Raw genomic sequence first — 24,548 nt, 5'->3', positions numbered from 1 at the left:
GCCCGTGCACCAAACATTCAGCGTAAACCCTAGAGAATTTTAAAAAAATTCCCTTTCTCTCTCTTTCATTTCCAGAACTCACATCTTACACTTCTTCTTCTAGGGTTTTCTGCAAATTTCCCATTTTTTCTTTTCGTAACACTGATCGAGCTCATTTCCTCTTGAAATCACAAATCAGATCTCAAGCTTCTCGGTTATAGTCTTCGATGGCGGCGGTAACGGCACCCATGGCATCGAGGCCCCGCGCATCCAAGTCGGAATCGTTCGTAGACAACAAGCGAAAGGAAGATGTCCGTTTTGCGAACATCAACTCTGCTCGCGCCGTCGCAGACTCCGTTCGTACGAGTTTGGGGCCAAAGGGCATGGACAAGATGATTTCGACCGCGAGTGGCGAGGTCATCATCACTAACGATGGAGCTACGATCCTCAACAAGATGGAGGTTTTGCAGCCAGCGGCGAAGATGTTGGTCGAGCTTTCCAAATCGCAGGATTCGGCCGCCGGAGATGGGACCACCACCGTCGTAGTATTAGCCGGTGCGCTTCTCAAGGAGTGTCAAACCCTTCTCACGGCTGGGATCCACCCTACTGTCATTTCAGATGCGCTTCACAAATCTTGCGCGAAGTCGGTTGATATCTTGACCGCCATGGCTGTCCCGGTCGAGCTCACTGACCGAGATTCGCTCGTCAAATCCGCCAGCACGTCGCTTAACAGTAAGGTCGTTAGCCAGTACTCCACATTGCTTGCTCCTTTAGCTGTAGATGCGGTTCTCTCTGTTATAGATCCGGCGAAGCCAGAAATAGTGGATTTGCGTGATATCAAGATTGTTAAGAAGCTTGGTGGTACTGTGGATGATACACATCCGGTGAAAGGTTTGGTTTTTGACAAGAAGGTGAGCCATGCCGCTGGTGGACCGACTCGAATGGAAAATGCTAAGATCGCTGTGATTCAGTTCCAGATCTCACCCCCAAAGACTGACATTGAGCAGAGTATTGTTGTCTCTGATTATACTCAGATGGATAGGATCTTGAAAGAAGAGAGGAATTACATCTTGGGGATGATTAAAAAGATCAAGGCATCTGGTTGCAATGTTCTGCTGATCCAGAAGAGTATTTTGAGGGATGCTGTGACTGATCTATCTCTTCACTATTTGGCTAAAGCCAAAATCATGGTAATCAAGGATGTAGAGAGGGATGAGATTGAATTCGTCACCAAGACATTGAATTGCCTGCCAATCGCCAACATTGAACATTTCAGAGCTGAGAAGCTTGGCCATGCTGATCTTGTTGAAGAGGCCTCCCTTGGAGATGGAAAGATTTTGAAGATCACTGGAATCAAAGACATGGGGAGAACTACCTCTGTTCTTGTCCGTGGCTCCAACCAGCTTGTTCTGGATGAAGCCGAGAGGAGTCTACACGATGCTTTATGTGTTGTCAGGTGCCTGGTGAGCAAGAGGTTCTTGATTGCAGGAGGTGGTGCACCAGAGATTGAGCTCTCAAGGCAGCTAGGTGCTTGGGCTAAGGTGCTCCATGGGATGGAAGGTTACTGTGTGAAGACTTTCGCTGAAGCTCTCGAGGTTATTCCATACACGCTGGCCGAGAATGCAGGGTTGAACCCTATTGCCATTGTGACTGAACTCAGGAACAAGCATGCTCAAGGGGAAATCAACTCCGGGATTAATGTAAGGAAAGGTCAAATCACTAATATCTTGGAGGAAAACGTGGTTCAGCCTCTGCTTGTGAGTACCAGCGCGATCACTCTGGCAACTGAATGCGTAAGGATGATCTTGAAGATTGATGACATCGTAACTGTGAGGTAGTGTGGTAGTTTCACTCAAAACAGGTCCAAGAACACTTGTCTTGCTCTATCTAAGCTTTGTTTCTTATCTTTCTGTTTGGCGTTTTGCACAATGGTTGAATTTAGACTCCTTTTTGCTAAGTGGTCTTATTTGTGGTTTTGTTTGAGTGGTTTTCTTTCTAGTGACTTGATATATCAAGATTTCTCTTTTTTTTTCATATGTTGATAAATTTGGTTATTTAACTTATAATAGTCTAATGGTAGGGACAGAATCAAAAACTTCAATTTCTGGGACTCAAATGCTTGAAATGGGTCAGAAAATTAGCCAGCCTATCTGAATAATCTTAGTCTGGCTCACAAATGTCATAGATTCGTTGAAAGAAAGTATGACAGGACACAATTGCATGAACATGAGTTTCTACAGCGCATTGGTCTTTCTCCAACCAGACCAGATCGCAAGATATGCTACTATTTGTTTCTCTGTCGTCAACGTAATTGAAATTATCTTTTCATTTATTCATAAATTCAATTGCAACCCAATTTTGATTACAACTTGAAACGTAAACGACTAGAATATCCATTGTATGAGAGACCCACTGTGTATTCGCCAAGTTCTTATGGAACCAATCTTGTGTGTATGTACAGAGATATATTTGCGTCGTGTTTGCAAAAGTGTAAACCTTCTTACACTGCAGATTCAGAATTACCCTTCCTGTGTTGTGCTTCAAGTAGATGTTTGGTCAGAGACTCTGGATCTTGTTGACTCGTCTCTTCAAGCACCTGTTTTCTTTCTTCGTTTTTGCCCCAAAGAACTAAGTAGAGCCCCAGCATTATGAACACAGCTCCAACAATCCTGTAAAGCAAAGATTGAATTAGAACGAGCGACCGAAATGAAGAAAAACCCGGATAATCTCGCTTTCGATGTGTTTACCTTCCAGAGTACAACTGATCACCGAGAACAAGAAACGCCATTGCAGCAACTAGAAGTGTCTGGAGAGGCTGGAAGACTGCGACAAAGACAGGACCGCCTTTGTAGATACACCATGTCTGAAGATAAACCACCAATCCTGACGCTATTATTCCCTGTAATCACGACCAATGAAAGATCCATTTAAGCTAATTTCATTGATTCAGATCAAGGAAGAGAGGCGGCGAGAGAGAGAGAGCTTACCGCGTATAGGATGGTGAAGAGCTCTTCCCAAGAGACGATGATCCAGTTATTGAGATCAGTTTCCACAAACAGAGCAATGACTAGAAACTGAACTAGACCGAAGAAACATGTGAACGATGTTAGAGTGAGCTTTGCTGGGTACTTCTTTAGGACAGGAGCTTGAAGAACCATCCAACCAGCCCATGACAGACAATGTCCCATAAGGTATAACCATCCGAGTGTCCTGTTCTGCGAATTGTTAGATTCGATCTCCTCCTCCTCGTGCATGTTGAGGCTCTTCTGGAAGATCGGAAATCCTCTGTACAATGTGATCACTGTGGCTCCACCGATGCTCACTAGGGTTCCCAATACTTTGGCCACACCGTGTTTCCTGACCAGGTCAATGTGCTCTAACCTTGATAAACAGAGGAATAACAATGTTAGACGCAAAAAGGAACATGATTAATACCCTTAAAAACCATATTTCAGTGTAAGAGGTTGTTAGGTACCTTAGGGCACAAGCCATGATGAAAGTGATGGCAGGAACAGAGTTCTGCATTGCGGAAGCAAACGTTGGAGTTGCATAGTACAGTCCCAATAGGTAAAATCCTTGGTTCGCTGTGATTCTGATGTTAAAACACGTAAGAGTTTCAGAATTATAAGCAATGATTCGAGGATTAAGGAATCAAATGATAAGATTAATGAAAGCTCTTGTCTTCTTTTGTTCTGCTTACCCAATTAGTGCCAAGAGGAAGAACTGAACCAGTAAAGATATTGTGAGTGGAGGTCTTTCCTTTCTGTTGAAACAATGCGTTATGAGATAAAAGGAACAAACGAAATCTCAGATGAGAACAAACAAACCCTTTTAAGGTCAAAAGTATTATATCACTTAAAAAGAAAAGCAAAAGCATTATATCCCAAAATACAGATACCCATTTCTAGCAAACCCTGGAACTCTGAGAGATGAAGAGGACTTACTTTTCGAGGAAGTAAGCGAAGGGACCTATGAGGATAAGGGCAAGAAGATTCCTATAAACAGGGTACACAACTTTGCTGACACCAATGTTAAGAGCAACTCTTGAGACAATGTGGAAACCTGCAAAACAGAACTGAAGTGTGATCAATGCCACCACAAGCTTCATCTTCTCTGATACTACTCCTTTCCCCATTTTGTCTTCTTCTTCTTAGACTCTTCTCTTTTTCAAGTTTGATAGCAGATCAAAGGTTCCTTTTATATGAATGTGTGTCGTGGTGGACTTGAGATATAAAAGAGAAAATTAATATTACTGATATTAATAAATAAATTGGATGATTATTGGGTTTAGGGGGTAGCAGAATGGTACATCATTTCCTCAAGTGGGCCACTATATTAGTTTGTAATTAATGATTATGAGCAATGATGATGTTAGATGATTATTTGCTTATAATTAATACTACTACGATTTGGAGGTTAAATGTTTATGTGACTTAGATATGTAGGGTTTATGCATAATTTATGTATTGAGTAGTTCCACTCGCATTTTATGTGAAAAAATGTTATTTTTAATATTTTGCAATTTCCACACATACTACTAGCTAACAGTTTTGAATTATGGGTAATGACACGAAAGTGACAATGATACCAAATCTCTTTAACCATGAGTTCGGATCAAAACTTAATGTTCATATGATCATATCTACATATAGGTTTTAATCTGAGTTTTAATTTAATTTCGATATGAATTTAAAATATGAAAATAATAACAGCCCAAGTGAAAATGAAGCATTCATCTTTCTTTGAGGGTGTATTTCTTTCTTTATAGTTTCTTTACTTTTGTAATAATGACTTTTATGGAATCGAATAGCATGTGATCTACCTCATAATTAGGCATCTTGTCTTGAATGTGGAAAACCATTAATAATCATTCAATTTGTTCGAATGATTTGAGTAATAAGTTTATCAATAGATAAATATCCGAGGAGCAGTACTGCCAAGGAGTAACCACCGTTTTTTCAGTTAATTACTTGTTCTTTATTCATGTCATTAGATTCTGAAAAACGGCTACATTATATAATCAGTAACTAGGCCTCTCCGATTGACGAAATAAAAAGGAAAAGAAAAATAAAAACTACGTCTGTTCATTTCAAAAACTAGAATGGGAAGTAACCGATAATAGTTAAGTACGTGGATTCATTTTTTGTTTTTAAACTAAGATTTTATGGAATTTTGATATTGAAAACTATGATCATTTCACAATGTGAATATGTTAAAATGTATTTGTTTTATATTTTTGTGTCAACACTTTTATAAATAGTTTTTTTGGTCATCTTAGACAGTTTTACAAATTTTAAGTACCTTGTACTCTGTACTATTTTATTTCTTAGTGGGACACATCACACATGCAAGATTCTCTCTATTTTTTCAGATCATGATATAAGAAAGCTATGTCCTAATTTTATAATCACAAGGTTCCAACTTCAGAATCCAAAAATGAAAAAAGGGAACAAAAATGATACATCAGATCACCAAAGATCAACAACAAACTGGCAAAAAACCGAAAGATCAAAACTATTTTTTGTTCTTTGAAAAATCAATCAGATCCCATAGAAGCCTTATTGAATGAATTGCGTGTTCATCTACAGTCTACACGATAGAAAGCTCAAACGAATCGATCGTATCAACTTAGATAGTCGAAAAGATACCAAGAAACACGAAAACCAGATTTGGTGAGAAAATGAATGTAAAGAGTATATAATATAAAAAAATGACATAAATAACAGATTCATTAGGATTCAATGAAAAGCTTAAAGTCAACTAATTGGGTTGGTGGTACCGTTTCACAACCAATTTCGATTTGTCTTGCCATCAAATAACTAGACAGATACAAAACACATTCAAATCTTTCTTCTCCCTTCCATTATTTAGGACAACGTGCAAATAGCCTTAATACTTGTCGCTATACAATAGAGATACTACAAAGTTAATCCATGATTTGTGGCTCTTCGCCGATACTAGTAACATGTTAAATCAAATATGGAGCTTTTAGAGAGTAGCAAGACCAAAAACAATTCGATAACACTAATAACGATACAACTCCTTGTACATAATTAGTAAAGAATCGAGAAAAGAAAAACAGAGAGCCATTTACCTCAAAAGATTTCTACATAGACTTAGTTTTAACTTTTAAGTCACTTTAAAACAGGAGCAATTCTTCGAAAAGACAACATATATGTATCAAAAAAAGTAAATTGTGTTGTGTTATGTATTATATATGTATGTTTTAATATACTAGATCAAATTATCGATAGTAAAAGTTTATGGACAACATGATAATGAAGAGAATTTCCGCATTTGCTGCTCATTTTTCCAATCAATTTCTCTCTTTTTTTTCTCTCTATGTCCGTAGGAGTAAACACTTTTCACCATGATGAATCCAATGTCTTTTCACCATGATGAAAATTAATCCTAAAATTCATCTTATAGACCACATATCTCTCTATATATCCGAAGAATATCTTAGTTTCTTACTCTTCCTCCTCTTTTAAAGAGCATGTAGACTCAAAGTAGTGTTCAACTTGCACGACCTGATTGGTTTTTGTACCAAAACGAAATTATCAATCTTGCAAACCAAATAGGCATGGAACATTTAAAACCAGCACCAGGCAACTAATTTTATTTCGAAAGGATATCGATGCTTCTCGTACTTAACATGCTCTTTTAAATACGGCCCGTTTAGAGATAGTGGCGTAGAATGTTAAAATAGACGTGTTTACTCAAAGTTTAGGTGGCACAGTAAAAAATGGTATGTATTAATGTTTTGTTCTGATAGGTTTCTCAAATCTAATGTTTTTGATGATGAGTTGTCAACACCAGAATCATTGGAAAAGCTGTGCACAAGAGGTTTCATTTCATTGATTTCTTCAAGCTTGCGTTACACGTGCGACTTTGAACAATTTCTGCAATAGCAATAAAGAGCATATATGAATCATCTAACACCTTATGTGTAAAAAGAGACAGCTATAGTAGGCTTGAACAATCAAGAGCCTTACCTTTCTTAGAGCATCAATTGCCCGCCCTTTCTCCTCCTCCTTTTCGCAAAAGCACTCTCCACACCAGCTGGAGAATTCCTTCTGATGACTTTTGAGCTCTCTAAACACAGAGCTGCGTGAAACAAACACCAAGGAAAAAGCTTGATAAGAAACTGGAAAAAAACAAATGAAATTCATCTGCAATCTAAAACATTTCCATGGCAGTGCAGAGGCAAGTTTCAATTGGGATATTACCTTCTGCACCATAGAAGCATATTGACCCGATGTCCAGCTGTTGTGGCTCTGGCACCGTGGCGGTGGCGCCCACGGTGAAGTACAGCTTGCCCCGGTACATGACAATAGTCAAATATTTCCTGCTTTCGTAAGTAAACAGCTGTTTAAATTAGCCATCAGCCAGATATGAAATGTTATTAAGAGAAGCAAGCAACTCAAAAAGAGTAACATACATCTGACTTTGTTGCTGTGTTAACGTGTTTCTCACACCGTGTGCCTCGGAAGAATAACTCCCCTCCCACAAATTGGTTACCCAAACATACATTCAGTGTTACTTCTGAATCATCCACATGAAAGCCTGCAAATTTATAAGAACTAATATTCAACCTGAATTACGTGGTTATCTGCATTTAAGACAACTAGTCTCGTCATGTGAAAATTCTGAAGGATAACTCAAGAACAAAAGGCCTCACCTAAATCAACATCCCTATCTTTACCATATTCAACAACAAACCCATGGTGAGAGTCCAGAGTTGCTCCACCCACATCATTAAATAATACTACAAAACAAAAAAGATGATAAGTAGCTTTTTGGTCAACAAGGTAACATATTAAATGAACCTTCTAATAATAGTCTTATGTAATCGATTTAAGTTAGATAGATTGCCTTTGGAAATGGGACGTATAAAACACTCCATGAGTTTGTCAAGCATGGTATCCAGACCAAAGTCGTCAAGCACGGCACCGTATTTATTCATGGTGTTTGGTCTCATGATTCGGAATTTTGTCTCGCCCACCCAATGTTCAAAATTGTCTATCTGCATGGTCCAAACAATAGCACATGAACGTAATATAAAGATAACGAAAAAGGGTAGAGAGAAAAATAAAAATAAAAAAAGGATGCAAATTACCTCGGAGAGCATCATCTCGCAAAGCTAGGCTGGAGCATGTCAAAGACGAAAACACCAGTAGACGGTTGAGACAATATGCTTTTGATGCTTTCCTCTGTGCCTTCATTTATCGCATTTATGAAGGTGGGAACGAAACATAGTGCGGGAACTAGAGTATACAACTCTCTGTGAAGTGGCTGCAGAATAAGACATTTCAAACTACTAGCTGGTGATTGGAGCAGCACGATATAGAACACAGTGAAGTTCAAGAAAGGACACACACCTGATAATTTGATATAATTTTCTGCCTATAGTCTTTGTGCCTTTGAGCCTGTAGCATCATGGAAATAAATAAATAAAAAACCTTACTTTTAAAAATCCTGGGGCTCATGTTGACATTCAATCATCAATCATCATCTAACCAAATATAAGTTTGCTGTAAGCATTTTAGCAGAATTAAGGCCTATGCATAGCAGCAAAAGGTCAAAAATCAAGATCATACCAATTTGCATATGTAATTCTAGGAGAAACTAACAAAAATCATCATTAACGAGTATACAAAAACTCAGAATGTAAATTCAGATAAAAGGTCAAAACTTGTACTTACTCTGGAACGCTCTCCATGGGGAAGGTGCCTGAGCATAATCTCTGTCATGAATTTCACTTTCTCTTCCCTACTCAAGACGAGAATACTCGGCGGCAAGTACTTCTCCAGACTAGAATACATCGAATTGGGGAAATCGAGCTGCAGATCCTCGTAGCTATCCGGCCTATGCTCGTTGTTAGGATTTTGCCTCAGTCTCTGGCCAGAGTTCTTCGTAGCCGTAGCTCTCATCGTCGTAGGAGCCACCGGTTGAGAATTACTTCCAACAGCTCCGTTACCGTTCACCGTCGTCTCCTGTTGACCTTCTCGCCGGTCACTTGACATTACTAAGGTACAGTGAATTCAAATCAATAAATAGATAGGTTTCTTATGCACACTACATTCCAAAATCGAAACTCAGAATCTAAAAGAGAATCAATATCAGGGCCCTTTTTGTTTCCTATCGATCTGGGGATTCCGATTTTGGGTTCCCGTTGAAGTTAGGGTTTTCTACAATGTTCCCTCGAAGCTTTTTTTTTCTTTTTTTTTCTTTCTTAACGACGTACGTAATTTTCCCTTCCCACGCTTTTTAGGAGTTAAAATGATTTTGCGGCCCATATTCAAGGCCCATAAGAAATTCAAACCTGTCTTTGGTTTAAGATTAAATTACCGGTACATTCCGGTTCAGAAGCAATTTGGGATATAGCAGCATAGAGGAGGGAGAGGAGACATGAAGTTATCTCTTCAATAGACTTTTGTGTTAACACGTGTGACACACATCTATAGTCTCTATCAAGTTTGTTAAAGCTCACACGTGTGAATACTGTCGCTCTCCAGCTTTCGTGCTTTTTCTCTCTTCCTCGCTGGCTTCCTTGGTCTCTTGCCTCTGCACCCAAAATCATTTGGCCATCGATTTTACTCTTCTTTTCCGATCACGGAATTATTTACAAATCGCGAGTACATCTGCAGCGAATTCTAATTCTTAATGTGGAAGGAGGAATCACTGGATGCTGTGCTTGTGCCGGCTGGTCTCGCCGTGATGGTCGCTTACCATGTCTGGCTCGGCTACGCCATACTCCATCGTCCCAAGCTCACTGTTATCTCTCTCAATGCTGAATCTCGACGACAATGGGTCTTCTCTATGATGACTGTACGTTTCTCTCTTCTCCTTTCTTTCTTTCCTCTTTAGCTGATATTCGTTGGTGAATGGTGACCCTCTCTCTCTCTCTGGTTTTTTTCTTTGATTCTGGAGATTTTTGGGGTTTAATTTAGGGTTTATGTTGTCGGAATTGTTTGGATTTGAAACGCGAGGTTTATGTCGACGGAGCTGTTTTGTTCGCGAATCTAGGAAGTCTAAATTGAGATTCTGAAGGCTTTCTTTTGTAATATTAGGGAAGAAGAGTGCCAAAATTATTAACTATGTTTAATGGTTCTGAGGTTTTTGAGGTCAATTGAGAAACCATAATTTGGATCAGCTAAAACATCATATAGCAAAATTGAGCAAGTTTATGATATGAGTAAGAAATGAATGATGAGATCAGGAAAAATAAAGGCTTTAAGCTGTGAAACTTGATGTTGAGATGTGATCAACTTTGAAGTAGACGGTGGGCTTTCTTCCCTGGAAGCTCCACTTTTTCCTAAGCTCATTGAGCTTATAACATTGGTGATGTTCATCTTGGAGCTAAACAATGGCTTTCATTAGATAGGAACATAGCCGCCCTAGGCATAAGAGACACAGGAACACTCTGATTTGTGAAATCCTTTTTATGCGAGTTACTGTAAAGATTCAATTTTTCTTATTGTTATTTGCAGGAGCCGCTGAAAAATGGAACTTTGGCAGTACAGACAATCAGGAACAACATAATGGCATCGACCCTTTTAGCCACAACAGCAATCACTCTATGTTCCATCATTGGCGTCTTTGTAAGCAACTCCTCAGCTTCGAAATCCACAGCATCAGCTATTATATACGGGAACAAAAGCCCTCTCCTTGCAACAATCAAGAACTTCACAATCCTCATCTGTTTCCTCATGGCCTTCCTCTGCAACGTACAGTCGATCAGGTACTACGCTCACGTAAGTTTCCTAGTCACAGTGCCTGTCTCAAGAGGGAAAAAAGAGCACTGCGAGTATGTGTCTAGAAACCTGAACCGAGCTAGCTACTTCTGGTCTCTTGGACTGCGGGCTTTCTACTTCTCCTTCCCGCTCTTCCTGTGGAACTTTGGTCCCATCCCCATGTTTGTGTGCTGTTGTATGTTGTCGTCGATTCTATATTTCTTGGACACGACCACTACTTTTACCAGGCAACTCCATAGCCAGTCGTTCAGAGAAACGGCTGAATCGATGGATGGTGAAATCGTATCAGCGGTTCATGCTCTGTAGATTCTTGGTGGAGTTTCATTGTTACAAGAGTTATATATTAAGTAACGGATGGAACAACTCTGGTTGCAATTGTTTGTTTGCGTTTGCGTTTTCATGTCATATATGATTGGAACATTATATGGAAACGCAAACGCTTATGTAAACGCAAACAAACAATCGAGAATAGCCTAGTCATTCTCTAGTCTATAGTCTATGTAATTTCTCGGGCTTTGTTCTTAATGTCTTTGTATTACTCTTTACTCAAAGGAACGGTTTGGGTTTTCTCCATACCGAATTTTCTGGACCGGAATTTAGATATATCATGGTTTGTTTAGTTTGGTTACCGGTTCGGATATTGATTTTAGTTTGATGAATTACATCTTCTCAACGGAGATTACTTGCGTTACAACATTTAATAAGATGGTTTTGTGTTCTGTGACTAAAGTGTGAAAGAATATGATAACTTTTTCTTTTGTACGATATTTAGTTTTACTGAATTTATAGACAGAAATAGACATTGTATCCACTTGCCTAGAAGAAGAAAAACCATGATATTTTATTCTTCTTCCACTTTCTGTTTTGTGTCCAATTTTAGAACTTTTACTCTTTTTTCATCCATCCAACCTCCTTGCCTCAATAGTATCTCAATTCAACAAATTGTTTCGTTATGTTTGGTCAAACCAGAGATCATTTTTTACACTAGATAGTTTGCGGAACAGAATTACTATTGAAATTTGCTTAGAAGATCTGGATTAAGATAGCAATGTTAGACAGCGTCATCCTGATCGTTGTTGTTCCATGTCAGTGAAGCTTCTTGAAAGTTGAAACCCTGCCAAATGAATCAAAGAAAGTTTTTTATTAAAAAAAGAGCCTGTATAAGACACTGATTCACATTGCAAGTTTGTATATATGTCCTCCTTGAATAGCATATGATATGAAAAAATTCTCAAAGAATGAACAAATTGCATATAATATTGTGCTAGTGGATGCTCATAGCACTATATTGGATGATGTGTATGATAGATCAAAATTACAGCAGAAACGACAAAGCTTTACTGGCGCTAAAGTAATGGGGAGAAAGTAAACGTTTACTAAAATGAAATCACTTCATATATATGTGAATGTGATATATGAAATGCATGCACCTTGTAAACATTATGCATATATAGATACGAAAGTATATATATGATGTCTATATAGATGTGCATGTGTGTATATAGGTAAGAAAGAGGAAGAATATAAAGGTGGTGACAGAAGTATAGAGAGCACAAAAGAGTAGAGATGCAGGCTCTTTTTCTCTCTGCTTCTCCCTCTCTCTCTCTTGAATATGTTTAACATATTTTATCATCCACGTACATGCGGTGTGATGATAAATATATGTATGCACTTGCATGTCATCCTTAGTGCTCTCTATCTTCTGTCAACAACCAACATCATTCTCAAACCTATGTGTGTATATAGTATATATACATATATATGCAACACCATAGAGTATGTGTGTATATGAATATGTGTAAGCATATATATATATATACGATAGGGAGTGTGTGAAGTGACAAAGTGGTAATGGGGAGTAGAGACAGAGTTTTTATATATAGGAGAAAGTTGAGAGAGCTCCTAGACCACAGAATGTACCAAAATGTTGACTGTTTCTACATCTACATTCCCCTCCACACACAAATATATACACACACGCGCAAGACACAGCATAAATCATATGATATATAAGTTCATCCGATTGAAGATTTCAAACATTAATTAGGATATTGGCTTGAATCAAAAATCAACAACTGCAGTGTAGGAACATAATATATATGTTATACATTCATTCATCATAATAACGGAGTATAATGTTGTTAAGAGATTATGATTTAATGGTTATATATAACCTCTTGACAAATATATTTGGCATTCACTGGATAGAACCGAATTCTTTTTGTATCCGCGCCTCTAACGATACCAAAATCTTGCTAGAAACACGAGCCAATCAATGTGGTAATCATGTGACATGTGAGATGTGGAGGAGATATTTTTGATTTCAAAGTTTAGCTATGGCTGGCAAAAACCCTACCCACCAACCAACCGTACGTCCTCAATGTGAGAGGTGGATAGGGTCACAATATCAATTTAACTTGTCCAACAAAACTCTTGGACAAAAATTCAACCTTTCGTGTGTTTCAATCGACAAAACCAAAAATAGTAGTAGTAACTTTTGGAATCAGTTATCGTGACTAGTATTCAAACAAATATATGCTCATGTGTTTCTAACAGTTTCATTTGATGGTCAAGATATTTTAATTTAAGTTTGTTAAATAGTTTATAATCATCTTTAAAATAGAATAAAAACTTATTTGGAGTTCTTATTTTGAGAGTCAGTACATATAGACTATAGGTTTGTTGATAGCATCTTCTTCATATATAGTAGTAGATATGTCTATATATGACTCTCAAATCTTTGGATACAATATACTCTTGCTTAACAGAGTTTAAGTTGTTAACTAACAAATTTCGACTTTTGTTTTCGTAGTATCCTTATATATTTAGATATATTACAATTGACACAAATTCAAAACTCGTAAACCATCATGTTGCTATGAATAGGATTGAACTCAAAAAGTCTGATACATTGAAACAACGTCCTCATAACTGATGAATTAACGGTACTTGACTAATGGAACATAACCGTCTCAAATTGTGTTGAAGATCTTGTGTAAATTTCATTAAACGTATATTTTATATGGTATTTTTCAGGAATCGAATGTATGTCTGAATAATGCTCCACTTGCACTTGGTCGATGCATTGTCTTTGAATTTGATGTTGTCTCAAAGGGTAGCTAAGATGTAAAACACTGCAATAGCTGTCAATCACCATAATAACTAATTAATGACAAACAAGCGACCAATTTAGACTGGTATAGATAACCGTATATAGATAACAGAAATGAATAATGACGAAGGTAAACCGGAGATGGATCAAAAATTGAAGAAAGGCGAAAATGACAGATCACCAAAGTAGGGACTATGACATTAAGAAGGGAATCAAATATTAGTGTTTGGATAGTCATGGGTTTGTCCTTTTTCTCTTGTAATTCATTCACTTCTTTTGTCTTCTTCAGCTTCTCTTACTTCTTAGGAATTAAAAATGTGAAACTCCATTCATATCAAATCAAGGAATGCAATAATGGACTTGAATACACAGTGAGTGGGTGAAAATTTTGGAACTAAATAATTTAGTTTTTCCTATTTGAGAAAGAGAAGAGGTCAAAGAAAGGAATTTTATAACAACTTATAATGCTGGAGGACTTTAAAGAGTCAGAGAGTGAGACAAGGGAATTAAATAAGTGGGGGAGGGTATTATAGTGATGAGATAATCATTAATCGATTATTGAAATGGAATTTCCATTGCAGAGTAGCACATGTGGTATAATAATACAGATTGAAATTGAGAGAGAGAAAGATGAGTACCACACTATTCATTTAAGATGCAACTTGTGTGCCCCATTTTCTTCACAACAAAACCAGCTAGGTCTTATCGTAGTGTAGAGTCTATGTAGACCATCGAATTTCGAAATTCAGATTTGGTGTACCTTTGAATAACTCTATCATTACGAATCGAGAGTCGACTTCGATCTTGTATCTCTGAAATTGTTTTATTTCTTCTTCGGTACTTCTGTTTTTTGTTTGTTTGTTAGTATAGTAATAGAATATCGAATAATTAAAGACGATGCATTTACGAAATTGTACCACCACGAACGATCTTACAGCATTGGCGCTATAAGTTATAACCATCTAAATGCAATTTGGATTGGTGGGTGCATTTCTACTTTATTGCCGCTCTCTTTGAATATACTGAGCCTTTGTTAGTGTTAGTCATATCATATCTGTTCCCATCATTCTAGAAAATATAACTGGTAGGGAACTATAGTAGTAGTTCTTATTTATTGAAAAAATTGCCATATAAGTCACGTCAAATATTACTTCTCTTCAAACGTGTTATTATAATTGTGATTATGTAGTCATTTTCATGCATTTGTCGTCGAAATGGTATCATATTTTAGTTTCATTAAAAATCTGGTGAATAAGCTATTGAAGGGGTTGTAAAAGTATATTAGCATTGCTATAACTATATATAACACCAACACAACACAACACGTTTAGATATGTTCACAATATCAGCTAATCTTGTTAATTTGAGCCTTACATTTAGAAAGCTTTGATATTGAAAAGAACATTTAAGTCTGTTAAACTTTTTTTTATACGAAGAAAGAAATACTAATAAATAAGAGTTTTACGAAATAAGCAAGGCTTATTATCCTTTGCAAATGTTTTTAGAGGCCAGTGAAACATTAAAGGTTAAAAAAGAAAAGAATTTAAATCGTCATTTAGCTACAGTTATTTTGGTTTTAGAAAAATATTAAACGGCTAAAACAAAAAAAAATCTAATGTATCATAACTGTTTCGAAAGAACAAAAACTTCATTTTTGCTATGAATTAATCTTTTCTTATCCCTCCTCAAATTCATATCCCCATTCACCGTTTCAAAAAATATTGTTCATAATTACGTTTGTATATTGCAATTGTAACAGTAATAGAATAGATTTTCACCCCAAAAACAGAAATAGGAAAGATTAATTAGGGTTTGTTTAGCCATTGATTGATCTCCCGTTTCACCAGGTACCCATTTTCATTTCGTAATCTCTCTGTGCGATTGTTAATGCATTTGTGTATGTATGTTTGACGAGTCTAAGATTTTGTTTTGAAATTGTTTTCCCCTCAATTCATCCCGAAACCAATGATTATTTTGGTTCTTCTTTGTTGGATAAATAGTTTCATCGCGTTGAGTCATGATATAAACATAGAAACAAAACTCTGGTTTAGTTTTGATCGGAGAAACCTTTACATAACAAAATCAAATCTGATTCTGAAAAGAAAAACAAAGAAGATAGATTGTTATGTATATATTTTACAATGAAACTGTTGTTTTAGGTTAATTTGATAAGCCTGAGAAATGTCTAAGATAATGCTTGGATCTCACACGGTGAAGAGCCATGGATGGAATGTGGCTCGAGAACATCTACGTGACTGGCTCATCCTCGTCCTCCTCGGTCTCATCGACATTGTCCTCAATGTTATCGAACCTTTTCATCGCTACATCGGACCAGACATGTTGACCGATCTCACTTTCCCATTCTTTAAAGACACCATCCCTATGTGGGCTGTCCCGGTAAGTAAACTTGTTTCCCAAGAAACCTATGATTTCACTATGTGCCTTTCATCACAAGAAATCATTGCTATTATTTGTGAATGATGGTTATATATTTGGTTTGTGGGTGTGGTGTTTATAGATTATTTGTGTATTGGTTCCTATATGCATCTTCACTGTCTACTATTACTTCCGGAGAGATGTTTATGATCTTCACCACGCCATTCTCGGTGAGTTCATCATTTCTATTCTCAATTATGTTGTATTGTGAATTTCAAATCGAAACTAAGATAATATTAACTAGCGTGACCAATGTGTAAATTAAAGGTCTCGCATTCTCGTGTCTAGTGACTGGAGTCACCACTGATTCCATCAAAGACGCGGTCGGTAGGCCACGACCTAACTTCTTTTACCGATGTTTCCCCGATGGTAAACCGGTATGAAACATACATCTATCAATCCACATTTCTTACTTTAAAAATCAACGATTAATTACTTGGTATTTTATTAGTTTGTTATGAGTGAGTTTTCTTATATTGCGCAAATCTGAAAGAAATACAGAAATTTGACCCGGATACTAAAGATGTTGTGTGCCATGGAGTTAAAAAGATAATCAAAGAAGGTTACAAGAGTTTTCCTAGTGGTCACACTTCGTGTAAGTCTTCTAAAAACATTGCAAGTTAATATGGGAATTAATCCCGGTTGAAATTAAACCGATTAAACATTGTATATGCAGGGTCATTCGCCGGTTTAGTATTTCTAGCGTGGTACTTATCGGGAAAAATCAAAGTATTTGATAGACAGGGACATGTGGCGAAGCTATGCCTCGTGTTCTTACCGATACTCGTCGCAATTCTCATCGGAATATCACGAGTCGATGACTACTGGCACCATTGGACCGACGTCTTCGCCGGAGCTATCATCGGAATATTCGTCGCGTCTTTCTCTTACCTCCACTTTTTTCCTTATCCATACGACGACAATGGTAAACAAACTAGGATTTAACATTTTACAATCATGTGTTCTTGAATATTTCATGATTAATGAGTTTTTTGATTTTTTTATTTTGTTATAGGATGGGCTCCACACGCGTATTTTAGAATGTTGGCCGAGAGGAGTGGTCGAGCCACGACGATGACTAGGAGCAGTTCTAGGGGAATGTTGGACAATGATGTCGAGCGTGGCTCCACCTCCTCGCCGCACCGACAAAGCACTGATTCTGAATTTTGAAATTCACTGCGCTAATATTTTTATATGTGTATTTATTATCATTGTAATTTTAATTATATTGATTATGTTTCACTTACTGATAATTTGTTCCTTATGTTAAGAAGGGACATTTTTCCCCAATGTATAATTGTTGTAAACCATGTCTATAAAGATTTAGTTTGGTTAAAATTGGTTTAGTTTGGTTCCTCTATATCCTCTCTTGGGTTCCGGTTTCAACATGTACACGCATTGGATCCGTGTTAATTAAGCAAAGTGACTCTTCAATCTATTTTTGGTTTCTAAACCAATTTTATATTAATTTTCAATCAGAGGTCCTGTGTACTTAAGATTAGCCTTCACAAACAATCTGAATCCATCCATATTTACAAGTTTCTAACAGTTGCGTCAATTTTTTTGAGGAAATAAACTTTGGGAACCGAACGTGTAGCGTCCGGTCGAAGTAAACCGAACACGGTCACCGAAAATTATCCACATGGGTTTGGTTTTTAGTGTTCCCATTATGGTCCAGATTCACCCGCCTTCTTCGGAATCCACTTCATCTCAAACAAACTTTTTTTTTTATTTATTTGCTGTCAAATTGAACTTTCCGGAAACAAATTGCAGCAAACTGTAATGTTGGAAACTTGGAACTCGTAAAGGAAACCCATGTTAAAGGGCACACAATCATCATTTTATATTATTAAACATTCTACTTCACAGCTTTTCCAAAATCACAGTCGCAGATGTATTTCAAATCTATATAAATTGATACAATTTTTTTTTTATCTGACAAATTTTATCATGAAATATAGGAAGATACTTAAGATTTTTACCTGATACTTAAGACGTTGAGTTGTCGATCGAATTATAAGCCGAATCCACATGGAGACCCCACTCCCAGTTTCATCGCAACTCACCCCTAATATTATTTCTGCAGCCGCCGTCTCTCCCCCGATTCCACCGGCAATCAAGAGCGGGACGCTAACACAACCGATAGATGGTTCGCCACGCGCCGTCGCTATTGACACCGGAGGTAACGCGGAGCCACTGGCGGCGGTCCCTGGTGCAAAGCTTCGCCTTATGTGCAGCTTTGGCGGCCACATCATGCCTCGTCCACACGACAAGGCGCTGACATATTCCGGCGGCGAGACGCGTCTGGTGGTTGTTGATCGACGCGCGTCACTGGCCTCGCTCCGATCTCGACTCTCCAGTATGCTCCTCAACGGCCGGTCCTTCACACTCAAGTACCAGCTCCCCAGCGAAGATCTCGATTCACTCGTCACCATCACTACTGATGAAGATCTGGAGAACATGGTTGAGGAATACGATCGCGCGACGTCATCAGCGACGGCGACTGCGACGCAACGGATCCGGTTGTTCCTTTTCGCTAACAAGCTCGAGACCGCCGCTACTATGGGTTCTCTCCTTGACGGCGCGAAATCTGATACATGGTTCGTCGATGCTCTGAATCAGTCCGGTTTGCTTCCTCGTGGTTTGTCGGATTCCGCCGCCGTGAACAACACACTGGTGAATCTCGACGAGGCTAGCGGAGGAGAGGCCGAGATCCAAAACCTAGAAACTAGTGTTGGTGGCGAGAACAACAAGCGAGGGGATTTGGTCGCTAACGGTGTGATTTCGCATCAAGAGATGCATATGAGCTCGATGCCTGATTCGCCGATGATGGAAGCCGCCGGTTCTTCGATAGGATCTTCCTCTTCTTCTCCTTCCACTGCAAATCTGCCACCGATCCGCGTTAGAGTTAGCGAAGACCAGAGGATCGAGGAACAGTTTGCGCAGATGAGCTTCTCAAATGTGCACACTCAGAGGCATATGGAAGATGGCATTGGCTTGATGGCTAATCGGCCAACGATGATGATTCCGTCTGGTATGATGACCGATGCTGCGATGGGGTATAACAACTCACCTATTGATGGTGCTCCTGCCGTAAGCAATGGCCAGGTTTCACCGGACGACGATCGATCCGATCCAGGTGGATCCACTGGCTACAGGAAGCCACCTTTACCGATGCAGCCAGTGATGATTCCACCGCGAGGTGCCGGTGGGTATGGCTTGACATCTCCTGATTCAGTTGCAAGGTACTTTCATTCATTTACTCAGAAACATTGTTTCAATGCGATTTCCTGTTCTATTTATTGATCTGCATTTGTTTTCTGAGATAAGTCTCTCTAGTTGTATTAGATAGATGATTGATTTAGGTAATTTCAGATCATATTCTTCAGCTCGCCTTGAAGTAGTGCTTTTCTTTACACTGTCTCTGTTCTCTGATCTTTACCTGTGGTTTCAATTACATGCGGAAAGTAGCTAAAAATATAGATCACAAGTTTGAAGTATGTTATATCAAAAGAAAATGATGAATATATCATTATATCTTTAAGCTGTCTATATGAAATGAAAAATGAAGAATTTATCTTTAAGCTGTCAAGCACTTTAGACCGTTTGTTTCATCTGTATCTAGATCTGTCTTTTATAGCGCGACCAGAGATGCTAACTTTGTTCTATGAGTCTGACACTAAATGCTGATTTATTCTGTTGTTATACATACACAGTGATACTAGCATATCTTCTGCTACTTCATTTTCAAAGCCGATGTACTACCAAGACCAAGCTCCAGCTCTGCCAAGAGCCCCAGTGACACAGCCTGAAACCACCTCGGTCCAAACAACATCCCACGTCGTACCTCAGCCTGAAACCACATCAGCCCAAACCACATCCCACGTCATATCTCAGCCAGGTACATACACAACTATGGACCAACAACACCAGCCCCAGGTACAACAACCTTTCTTACACCAAGGCGTTCAGTACATCCCTCACCCATCACAATACATCCCGGTTTACTCTCATCAGCACCAAAACTACCCGGTTTACATGATGCCCGTCCCGCAATCTCAGCAGCAGTATGTCCCAGCTGGAACTCCCCCGCTCTACCCAAACTCAAAACCCGCTACAAACGCGAGACCTGAAGCCGCTCAGAACGCTTACCGTGCCGCCGCTGTGTCACAAATCCCTCAGGCTCTTCAGCAACAGCAACTGCATCAGCAACAATACATGGGTTACGCTGGAGTCTCTCAACAACACGCCTCGAACGCAAATCCCAACTACGGTGCGGCGTACGAGTACGCAAACGCGCCAAATGAGACAGTGTATTACCACGCACAACGTCCTCCTGCTAACACTGGTATTCCCTTAGCGTCTCCGTACCAAAGCATGACACCAGCGGCAGCCGCAGCCGCTCTAGCCGATATGTCCAAGCAGATGGCTCTTGACAGTGGCAAACAGCAACAACATTTGGCTGCGTCTCAACCGCTTTAAGCACTGAATCTTTGAAGTAATAAACGCGCAAAAGTCAAAAGCTGTCCCGGCTCTAACCCATGGCCTAGAATTTTTTATTTATTTATGTTTTAAACTTTCACAAAAAAATAAATACCATGATCTATTATCTTTTTTTTTTTTTCAGCAAACTATGTATTTATTATCTGTATAAATAGATAATCGTTCTAAAATTGGAAAACTTGGGCATTTAAAATTTTTACAAATAGAAAATGTTATGCATACTTTTTCGTATGAAAATAGATCAATTATTTTCAATTCATCTCTAATTTCACCAAGGAGTGTTGGTTTTGATCAAACTTTAGGTTTGTTGTAGAATTATGTTCTCGAAGTTTTTTGGTTTTTTTTTTAAAAAAAAATATATAAACGAACGATTGAGATTACCCATATACTGTACCAACCAATTTACAAACAAATGCTATTCAAATTTGAGTCCCACATATGTATTCATTTTTTGTTAACTACAAAACTTCTTTACTTACCACCTTGAGAACTGTAAAATATTCCGAGATGTTGGTGTGTAGACCCAAATGGCCAAATATATTTGGAAGGTGGAAACAGAGTTACAGAAACTCCATTTTAATTTCCGGTGGTTTGGATACTGGAAGTCCCATAAGCTATTTTATTTTTATTTTACTGCAGTAAAGGCTTAAAGGGTACAGTGTCAAATCCGTAAATTAAACAGCATTTGGTTTAGGATCACACTTATGTACTTTTGGATTACACACTCCACGACCCTAAAACCCTAAATCTCCGATCCGCCATGAGAGGAGCTCTCTTCAAAAATGTATCTCGCTGCGCTCGCAGACTTCTCCTTTCTCCTCGGATTACCCATCGAAGCTGCTCTGCCAATGTTCCCTTTTGCGCTCCGATCGCCGCACCGTTTCCTCTCAAACCCAGATTATTCTCATCGGAATCCGGTGAGAACCCGACTACTGCTCCCGAGTCTTCGCCGACTGAATCATCCGAAAAGAAAGAGCTCGCTGTAGAGGATGTAAGCAACAAAGGTAAATTACTCTATCCTCTGTTCAAGCTGTGGGGTTCTCTTGATCAAAGCAAAAACAAAAATTCTTGTGTCTCTCTTTTCATTTTGCGCCTTGTATTATTCGAAATGGTGGAGTTTAATCGTTCATTTGGTGATCGCAACATTTCTGGTAATCTGTAGCGGATACCTTGAACATTACAACCAATTGGTTTCTTCGAATTGTAGAATCTGTATTTCTCATGAGCTAGTAGAATCTGTAGGTAAGCTCTTGAAATTGAGGTATGTCATATGTGGCTAAGTCCTAAGATATTGGTTTGTGGTTTCAGAGCTAAAATCCCGTCTAGAGAAGTATTTCAATGAGGGTAATGAAGACGCTTTGCCCGGAATTATTGAAGCACTTCTGAAGAGAAGACTTGTAGACAAACACGAGGAGACAGATGATGAATTGATGGATTCACTTGAGAGTCAGCCTTTCAAAGATGATGTGAAGGATGAAGACTTTGAATCTGATTTCGAGGATGCCCACTCTACTGACGAAGAACTTGAGGATCTGTACAACACTCCGGAGCATGTAAAGAAAAAGATGAGCAAGAATGAGTTTTTCAACATGGACGATCAGAAGTGGGATGGCATTGTTAAAGAAGGCATTCAACATGGGATTCTGAAGGATACTAAGGAATGCGAAGAGATTCTTGAGGATATGCTCCACTGGGACAAGCTTCTTCCTGGTAATGCAGTTTTATGTTGAAATTCATCTTGTCCATTTATTTCATTGATTCACATCTTTAGGCATAGCTACCTTTGAATCTTTCCTAGTAACGACCTACTAGAGAACCTTTGAGGTATGTGATTTCCAGAGACTAGGCTGATTGATGAACTAATGTGCGTCCTTATAGCTACAAAACACTCTCTTATAGGACTGAGCATTTGTAGTTATCCTTTCTATTTAGATTTCGCTCAGTTAATGGTAGGAGAACTATCCTTGTTAGACCCTTTGAAGGTAATATGATACTTGGCACATTCATTGCTTCTCGAGTCAGCAGGGAATTTTAGAAAGCATATTGGTTTGTTCCTGTGATGCATTTGTAAGAACATTGGGGAAACCCTCATGACTGTATTTCTCATTCAGATGACTTGAAGAAAAAAGTTGAAGCAAAGTTTAATGAGCTCGGGGATATGTGTGAAAGTGGAGAAATTGAGCCCGAAGCAGCTTATGAGCTTTTCAAGGAATTCGAAGATGAGATGGTAATCCAATATGGAGATCAAATGGAAGCTGATGGACCTCTCCAGTTTGATGAAACGGATGCGTCTGACAGGAATACCAATTTGGATGACCCTCCCGGTAAAGGCCCAATCCTTAAGTGGCAATCGAGGATAGTTTTTGCTCCTGGTGGCGATGCTTGGCATCCAAAGAACAGGAAAGTTAAATTGTCTGTTACAGTTAAAGAGCTGGGGCTCTCAAAGCATCAAGCTAGGAGGCTACGGGAACTTGTGGGAAAAAGATACGATTCAGGGAAAGACGAGCTTATGATCACCAGCGAGAGGTAATATAACTTTAAAAAACCTTATTAAAAGCAATTTCGGCGGAAGACAAGAATGTCGAATCATGAATTGTTTTATGTCGTTGTGCAACACACACTTGTCACAGGTTTGAACACCGAGAGGAAAACAGGAAAGACTGCTTAAGGACGCTCTACGGGCTGATAGAGGAAGCTGCGAAGGCCAACAAGATTGCTGAGGACATAAGAACTTCGTATGTGAAACAAAGACTACAAGCCAATCCAGCTTTTATGCAGAAACTACAAGCCAAGATCATAAGGTCTAAAGAATCAAATCCCATCAACGTATGAAGAAAATTTTCCTGGTTCGAGACTTTGGTCTTGTTTCACCAAAGATTTCATTTGATCGTCTTTTTCTGGCCATCAATTGATCCGGTACGGATCTTGGATCCATAAATAATTGATGTTAAATCCATATTTTGCTTCTTCTCGTCTCTCATGAAGAATTGTTTGGGTTCTTAATTAGATGCAATTTTTAGTTTGGGAAAACAAATTTTTGTCTTCAGTTCCGTTTTTTTTTTTTGCCGGTTTGGTTCGGATTCGATTTTGGTACCTTTTTGCCATTTAAAAAAAAAGGAAAATTGTGTTCATTTTAGTTGAACTAGACTCCCGTTTGTTTTTCCGGTGATATTGATCACCTCTGCGGAAATTTTAATTTGAAACTATAGTGCTTTGTGTGCATCATATTTAGAATTTCAACTTCAAATCGAAATGCAAGAATATACTGTTGTTTGCTCTAATACATAGTTATTATTTATTCTTCTATTAATGAAAAAGCAACGAAAGTTGTATATCGTTAATACAAAAGCTGGCCACAAAAACCACTTTTGTAATAATTTTGTAATACGAAAAGTATAGTATCCGGTCTTTTTTCCGCGACGAGTACGAATGAACTCTTAACCTCCACAACCACCGCCGCAACCGGCGCCGCCACAACCTGCTGCACCGCCGGAAGTGCCTGAATTGGCTCTGTCGTCGGAGGCTCCATCGGCGCAAGAGAGTAACAGAGCCGAGAGGACACAACAGCCGAATAGAGCCAAAAACACAACATGAAGAAGGTAACTAACATCGAACTGTGTTGTTTTCGCCATGCTCATTACATCTTCTAAGTGTCTCGTCATCTCTCGCTCTCTCTCTCTCTCTCTCTCTAAGAGGTTTTAATGTGGATGAGGTTAATTAGTTGTTTAACGTGAACGGTTTTCCTACTTATAGTTGATAAA

General features: G+C 38.6%; 8 protein-coding genes across 8 annotated transcripts; 5 read left to right on the top strand and 3 right to left on the bottom strand.

Annotated features, from left to right (window-relative positions):
- Positions 1-41: 41 nt before the first annotated feature.
- Positions 42-2,040, top strand: LOC18024411 (T-complex protein 1 subunit delta). The gene has a single exon (XM_006406575.2). The coding sequence runs from the start codon at positions 207-209 to the stop codon at positions 1,815-1,817; it is 1,611 nt and encodes a 536-aa protein (XP_006406638.1). The 5' UTR covers positions 42-206; the 3' UTR covers positions 1,818-2,040.
- A 439-nt stretch (positions 2,041-2,479) lies between these two features.
- LOC18024410 (WAT1-related protein At3g18200) lies at positions 2,480-5,119 on the bottom strand. The gene is made up of 7 exons (XM_006406574.2): positions 5,110-5,119; positions 3,924-4,128; positions 3,680-3,742; positions 3,455-3,571; positions 2,967-3,360; positions 2,727-2,878; positions 2,480-2,648 (listed from the first exon to the last, which is right to left on the bottom strand). The coding sequence occupies exons 1-7, from the start codon at positions 5,117-5,119 to the stop codon at positions 2,480-2,482; spliced, it is 1,110 nt and encodes a 369-aa protein (XP_006406637.2).
- Positions 5,120-6,680: 1,561 nt separating this feature from the next.
- On the bottom strand, positions 6,681-9,197 carry LOC18024409 (uncharacterized PKHD-type hydroxylase At1g22950). Its single transcript, XM_024159546.1, is given in 10 exon segments — positions 6,681-6,881; positions 6,975-7,086; positions 7,209-7,327; positions 7,421-7,545; positions 7,661-7,747; positions 7,855-8,005; positions 8,099-8,121; positions 8,124-8,274; positions 8,361-8,408; positions 8,685-9,197. Coding segments are annotated over 10 exon segments (1,173 nt in total). The 5' UTR covers positions 9,006-9,197; the 3' UTR covers positions 6,681-6,845.
- A 333-nt stretch (positions 9,198-9,530) lies between these two features.
- On the top strand, positions 9,531-11,323 carry LOC18024408. The gene is made up of 2 exons (XM_006406572.2): positions 9,531-9,810; positions 10,473-11,323. Exons 1-2 carry the CDS (start codon positions 9,646-9,648, stop codon positions 11,040-11,042), a joined length of 735 nt encoding a protein of 244 aa, XP_006406635.1. The 5' UTR covers positions 9,531-9,645; the 3' UTR covers positions 11,043-11,323.
- A 4,706-nt stretch (positions 11,324-16,029) lies between these two features.
- Positions 16,030-17,454, top strand: LOC18024407 (probable lipid phosphate phosphatase 4). Its single transcript, XM_006406571.1, has 6 exons — positions 16,030-16,245; positions 16,367-16,454; positions 16,552-16,661; positions 16,786-16,879; positions 16,961-17,209; positions 17,300-17,454. The coding sequence occupies exons 1-6, from the start codon at positions 16,030-16,032 to the stop codon at positions 17,452-17,454; spliced, it is 912 nt and encodes a 303-aa protein (XP_006406634.1).
- A 724-nt stretch (positions 17,455-18,178) lies between these two features.
- LOC18024406 lies at positions 18,179-20,973 on the top strand. Its single transcript, XM_006406570.2, has 2 exons — positions 18,179-19,529; positions 20,001-20,973. Exons 1-2 carry the CDS (start codon positions 18,316-18,318, stop codon positions 20,764-20,766), a joined length of 1,980 nt encoding a protein of 659 aa, XP_006406633.1. The 5' UTR covers positions 18,179-18,315; the 3' UTR covers positions 20,767-20,973.
- Positions 20,974-21,512: 539 nt separating this feature from the next.
- LOC18024405 lies at positions 21,513-23,898 on the top strand. Its single transcript, XM_006406569.2, has 4 exons — positions 21,513-21,791; positions 22,096-22,497; positions 22,899-23,313; positions 23,418-23,898. Exons 1-4 carry the CDS (start codon positions 21,548-21,550, stop codon positions 23,617-23,619), a joined length of 1,263 nt encoding a protein of 420 aa, XP_006406632.1. The 5' UTR covers positions 21,513-21,547; the 3' UTR covers positions 23,620-23,898.
- A 103-nt stretch (positions 23,899-24,001) lies between these two features.
- On the bottom strand, positions 24,002-24,489 carry LOC18024404. The gene has a single exon (XM_006406568.2). The coding sequence runs from the start codon at positions 24,447-24,449 to the stop codon at positions 24,225-24,227; it is 225 nt and encodes a 74-aa protein (XP_006406631.1). The 5' UTR covers positions 24,450-24,489; the 3' UTR covers positions 24,002-24,224.
- Positions 24,490-24,548: the final 59 nt, after the last annotated feature.

The sequence above is a fragment of the Eutrema salsugineum genome, unplaced genomic scaffold (assembly GCF_000478725.1).
Source record: "Eutrema salsugineum unplaced genomic scaffold, Eutsalg1_0 scaffold_13, whole genome shotgun sequence".
Classification (NCBI taxonomy): domain Eukaryota; kingdom Viridiplantae; phylum Streptophyta; class Magnoliopsida; order Brassicales; family Brassicaceae; genus Eutrema; species Eutrema salsugineum.
This window is presented reverse-complemented; position numbering and strand designations above follow the sequence as displayed.

Bases quoted from the DNA above. Each gene is read 5' to 3' on its own strand.
- LOC18024405 (XM_006406569.2), top strand. From the start codon at position 21,548: ATGAGAGGAGCTCTCTTCAAAAATGTATCTCGCTGCGCTCGCAGACTT. The intron at 21,792-22,095 runs GTAAATTACTCT...TTGTGGTTTCAG, and splicing joins AGAGGATGTAAGCAACAAAG to AGCTAAAATCCCGTCTAGAG. The intron at 23,314-23,417 runs GTAATATAACTT...CACTTGTCACAG, and splicing joins CTTATGATCACCAGCGAGAG to GTTTGAACACCGAGAGGAAA.
- LOC18024410 (XM_006406574.2), bottom strand. The intron at 3,743-3,923 runs GTAAGTCCTCTT...TTGTTTCAACAG, and splicing joins TTCGCTTACTTCCTCGAAAA to AAAGGAAAGACCTCCACTCA. The intron at 2,879-2,966 runs GTAAGCTCTCTC...TCGTGATTACAG, and splicing joins TCTTCACCATCCTATACGCG to GGAATAATAGCGTCAGGATT.
- LOC18024404 (XM_006406568.2), bottom strand. From the start codon at position 24,449: ATGACGAGACACTTAGAAGATGTAATGAGCATGGCGAAAACAACACAG.
- LOC18024408 (XM_006406572.2), top strand. From the start codon at position 9,646: ATGTGGAAGGAGGAATCACTGGATGCTGTGCTTGTGCCGGCTGGTCTC. The intron at 9,811-10,472 runs GTACGTTTCTCT...TGTTATTTGCAG, and splicing joins GGGTCTTCTCTATGATGACT to GAGCCGCTGAAAAATGGAAC.
- LOC18024407 (XM_006406571.1), top strand. From the start codon at position 16,030: ATGTCTAAGATAATGCTTGGATCTCACACGGTGAAGAGCCATGGATGG. The intron at 16,455-16,551 runs GTGAGTTCATCA...TGTAAATTAAAG, and splicing joins TCTTCACCACGCCATTCTCG to GTCTCGCATTCTCGTGTCTA. The intron at 16,880-16,960 runs GTAAGTCTTCTA...TTGTATATGCAG, and splicing joins TCCTAGTGGTCACACTTCGT to GGTCATTCGCCGGTTTAGTA.
- LOC18024406 (XM_006406570.2), top strand. From the start codon at position 18,316: ATGGAGACCCCACTCCCAGTTTCATCGCAACTCACCCCTAATATTATT. The intron at 19,530-20,000 runs GTACTTTCATTC...ATACATACACAG, and splicing joins TCTCCTGATTCAGTTGCAAG to TGATACTAGCATATCTTCTG.
- LOC18024411 (XM_006406575.2), top strand. From the start codon at position 207: ATGGCGGCGGTAACGGCACCCATGGCATCGAGGCCCCGCGCATCCAAG.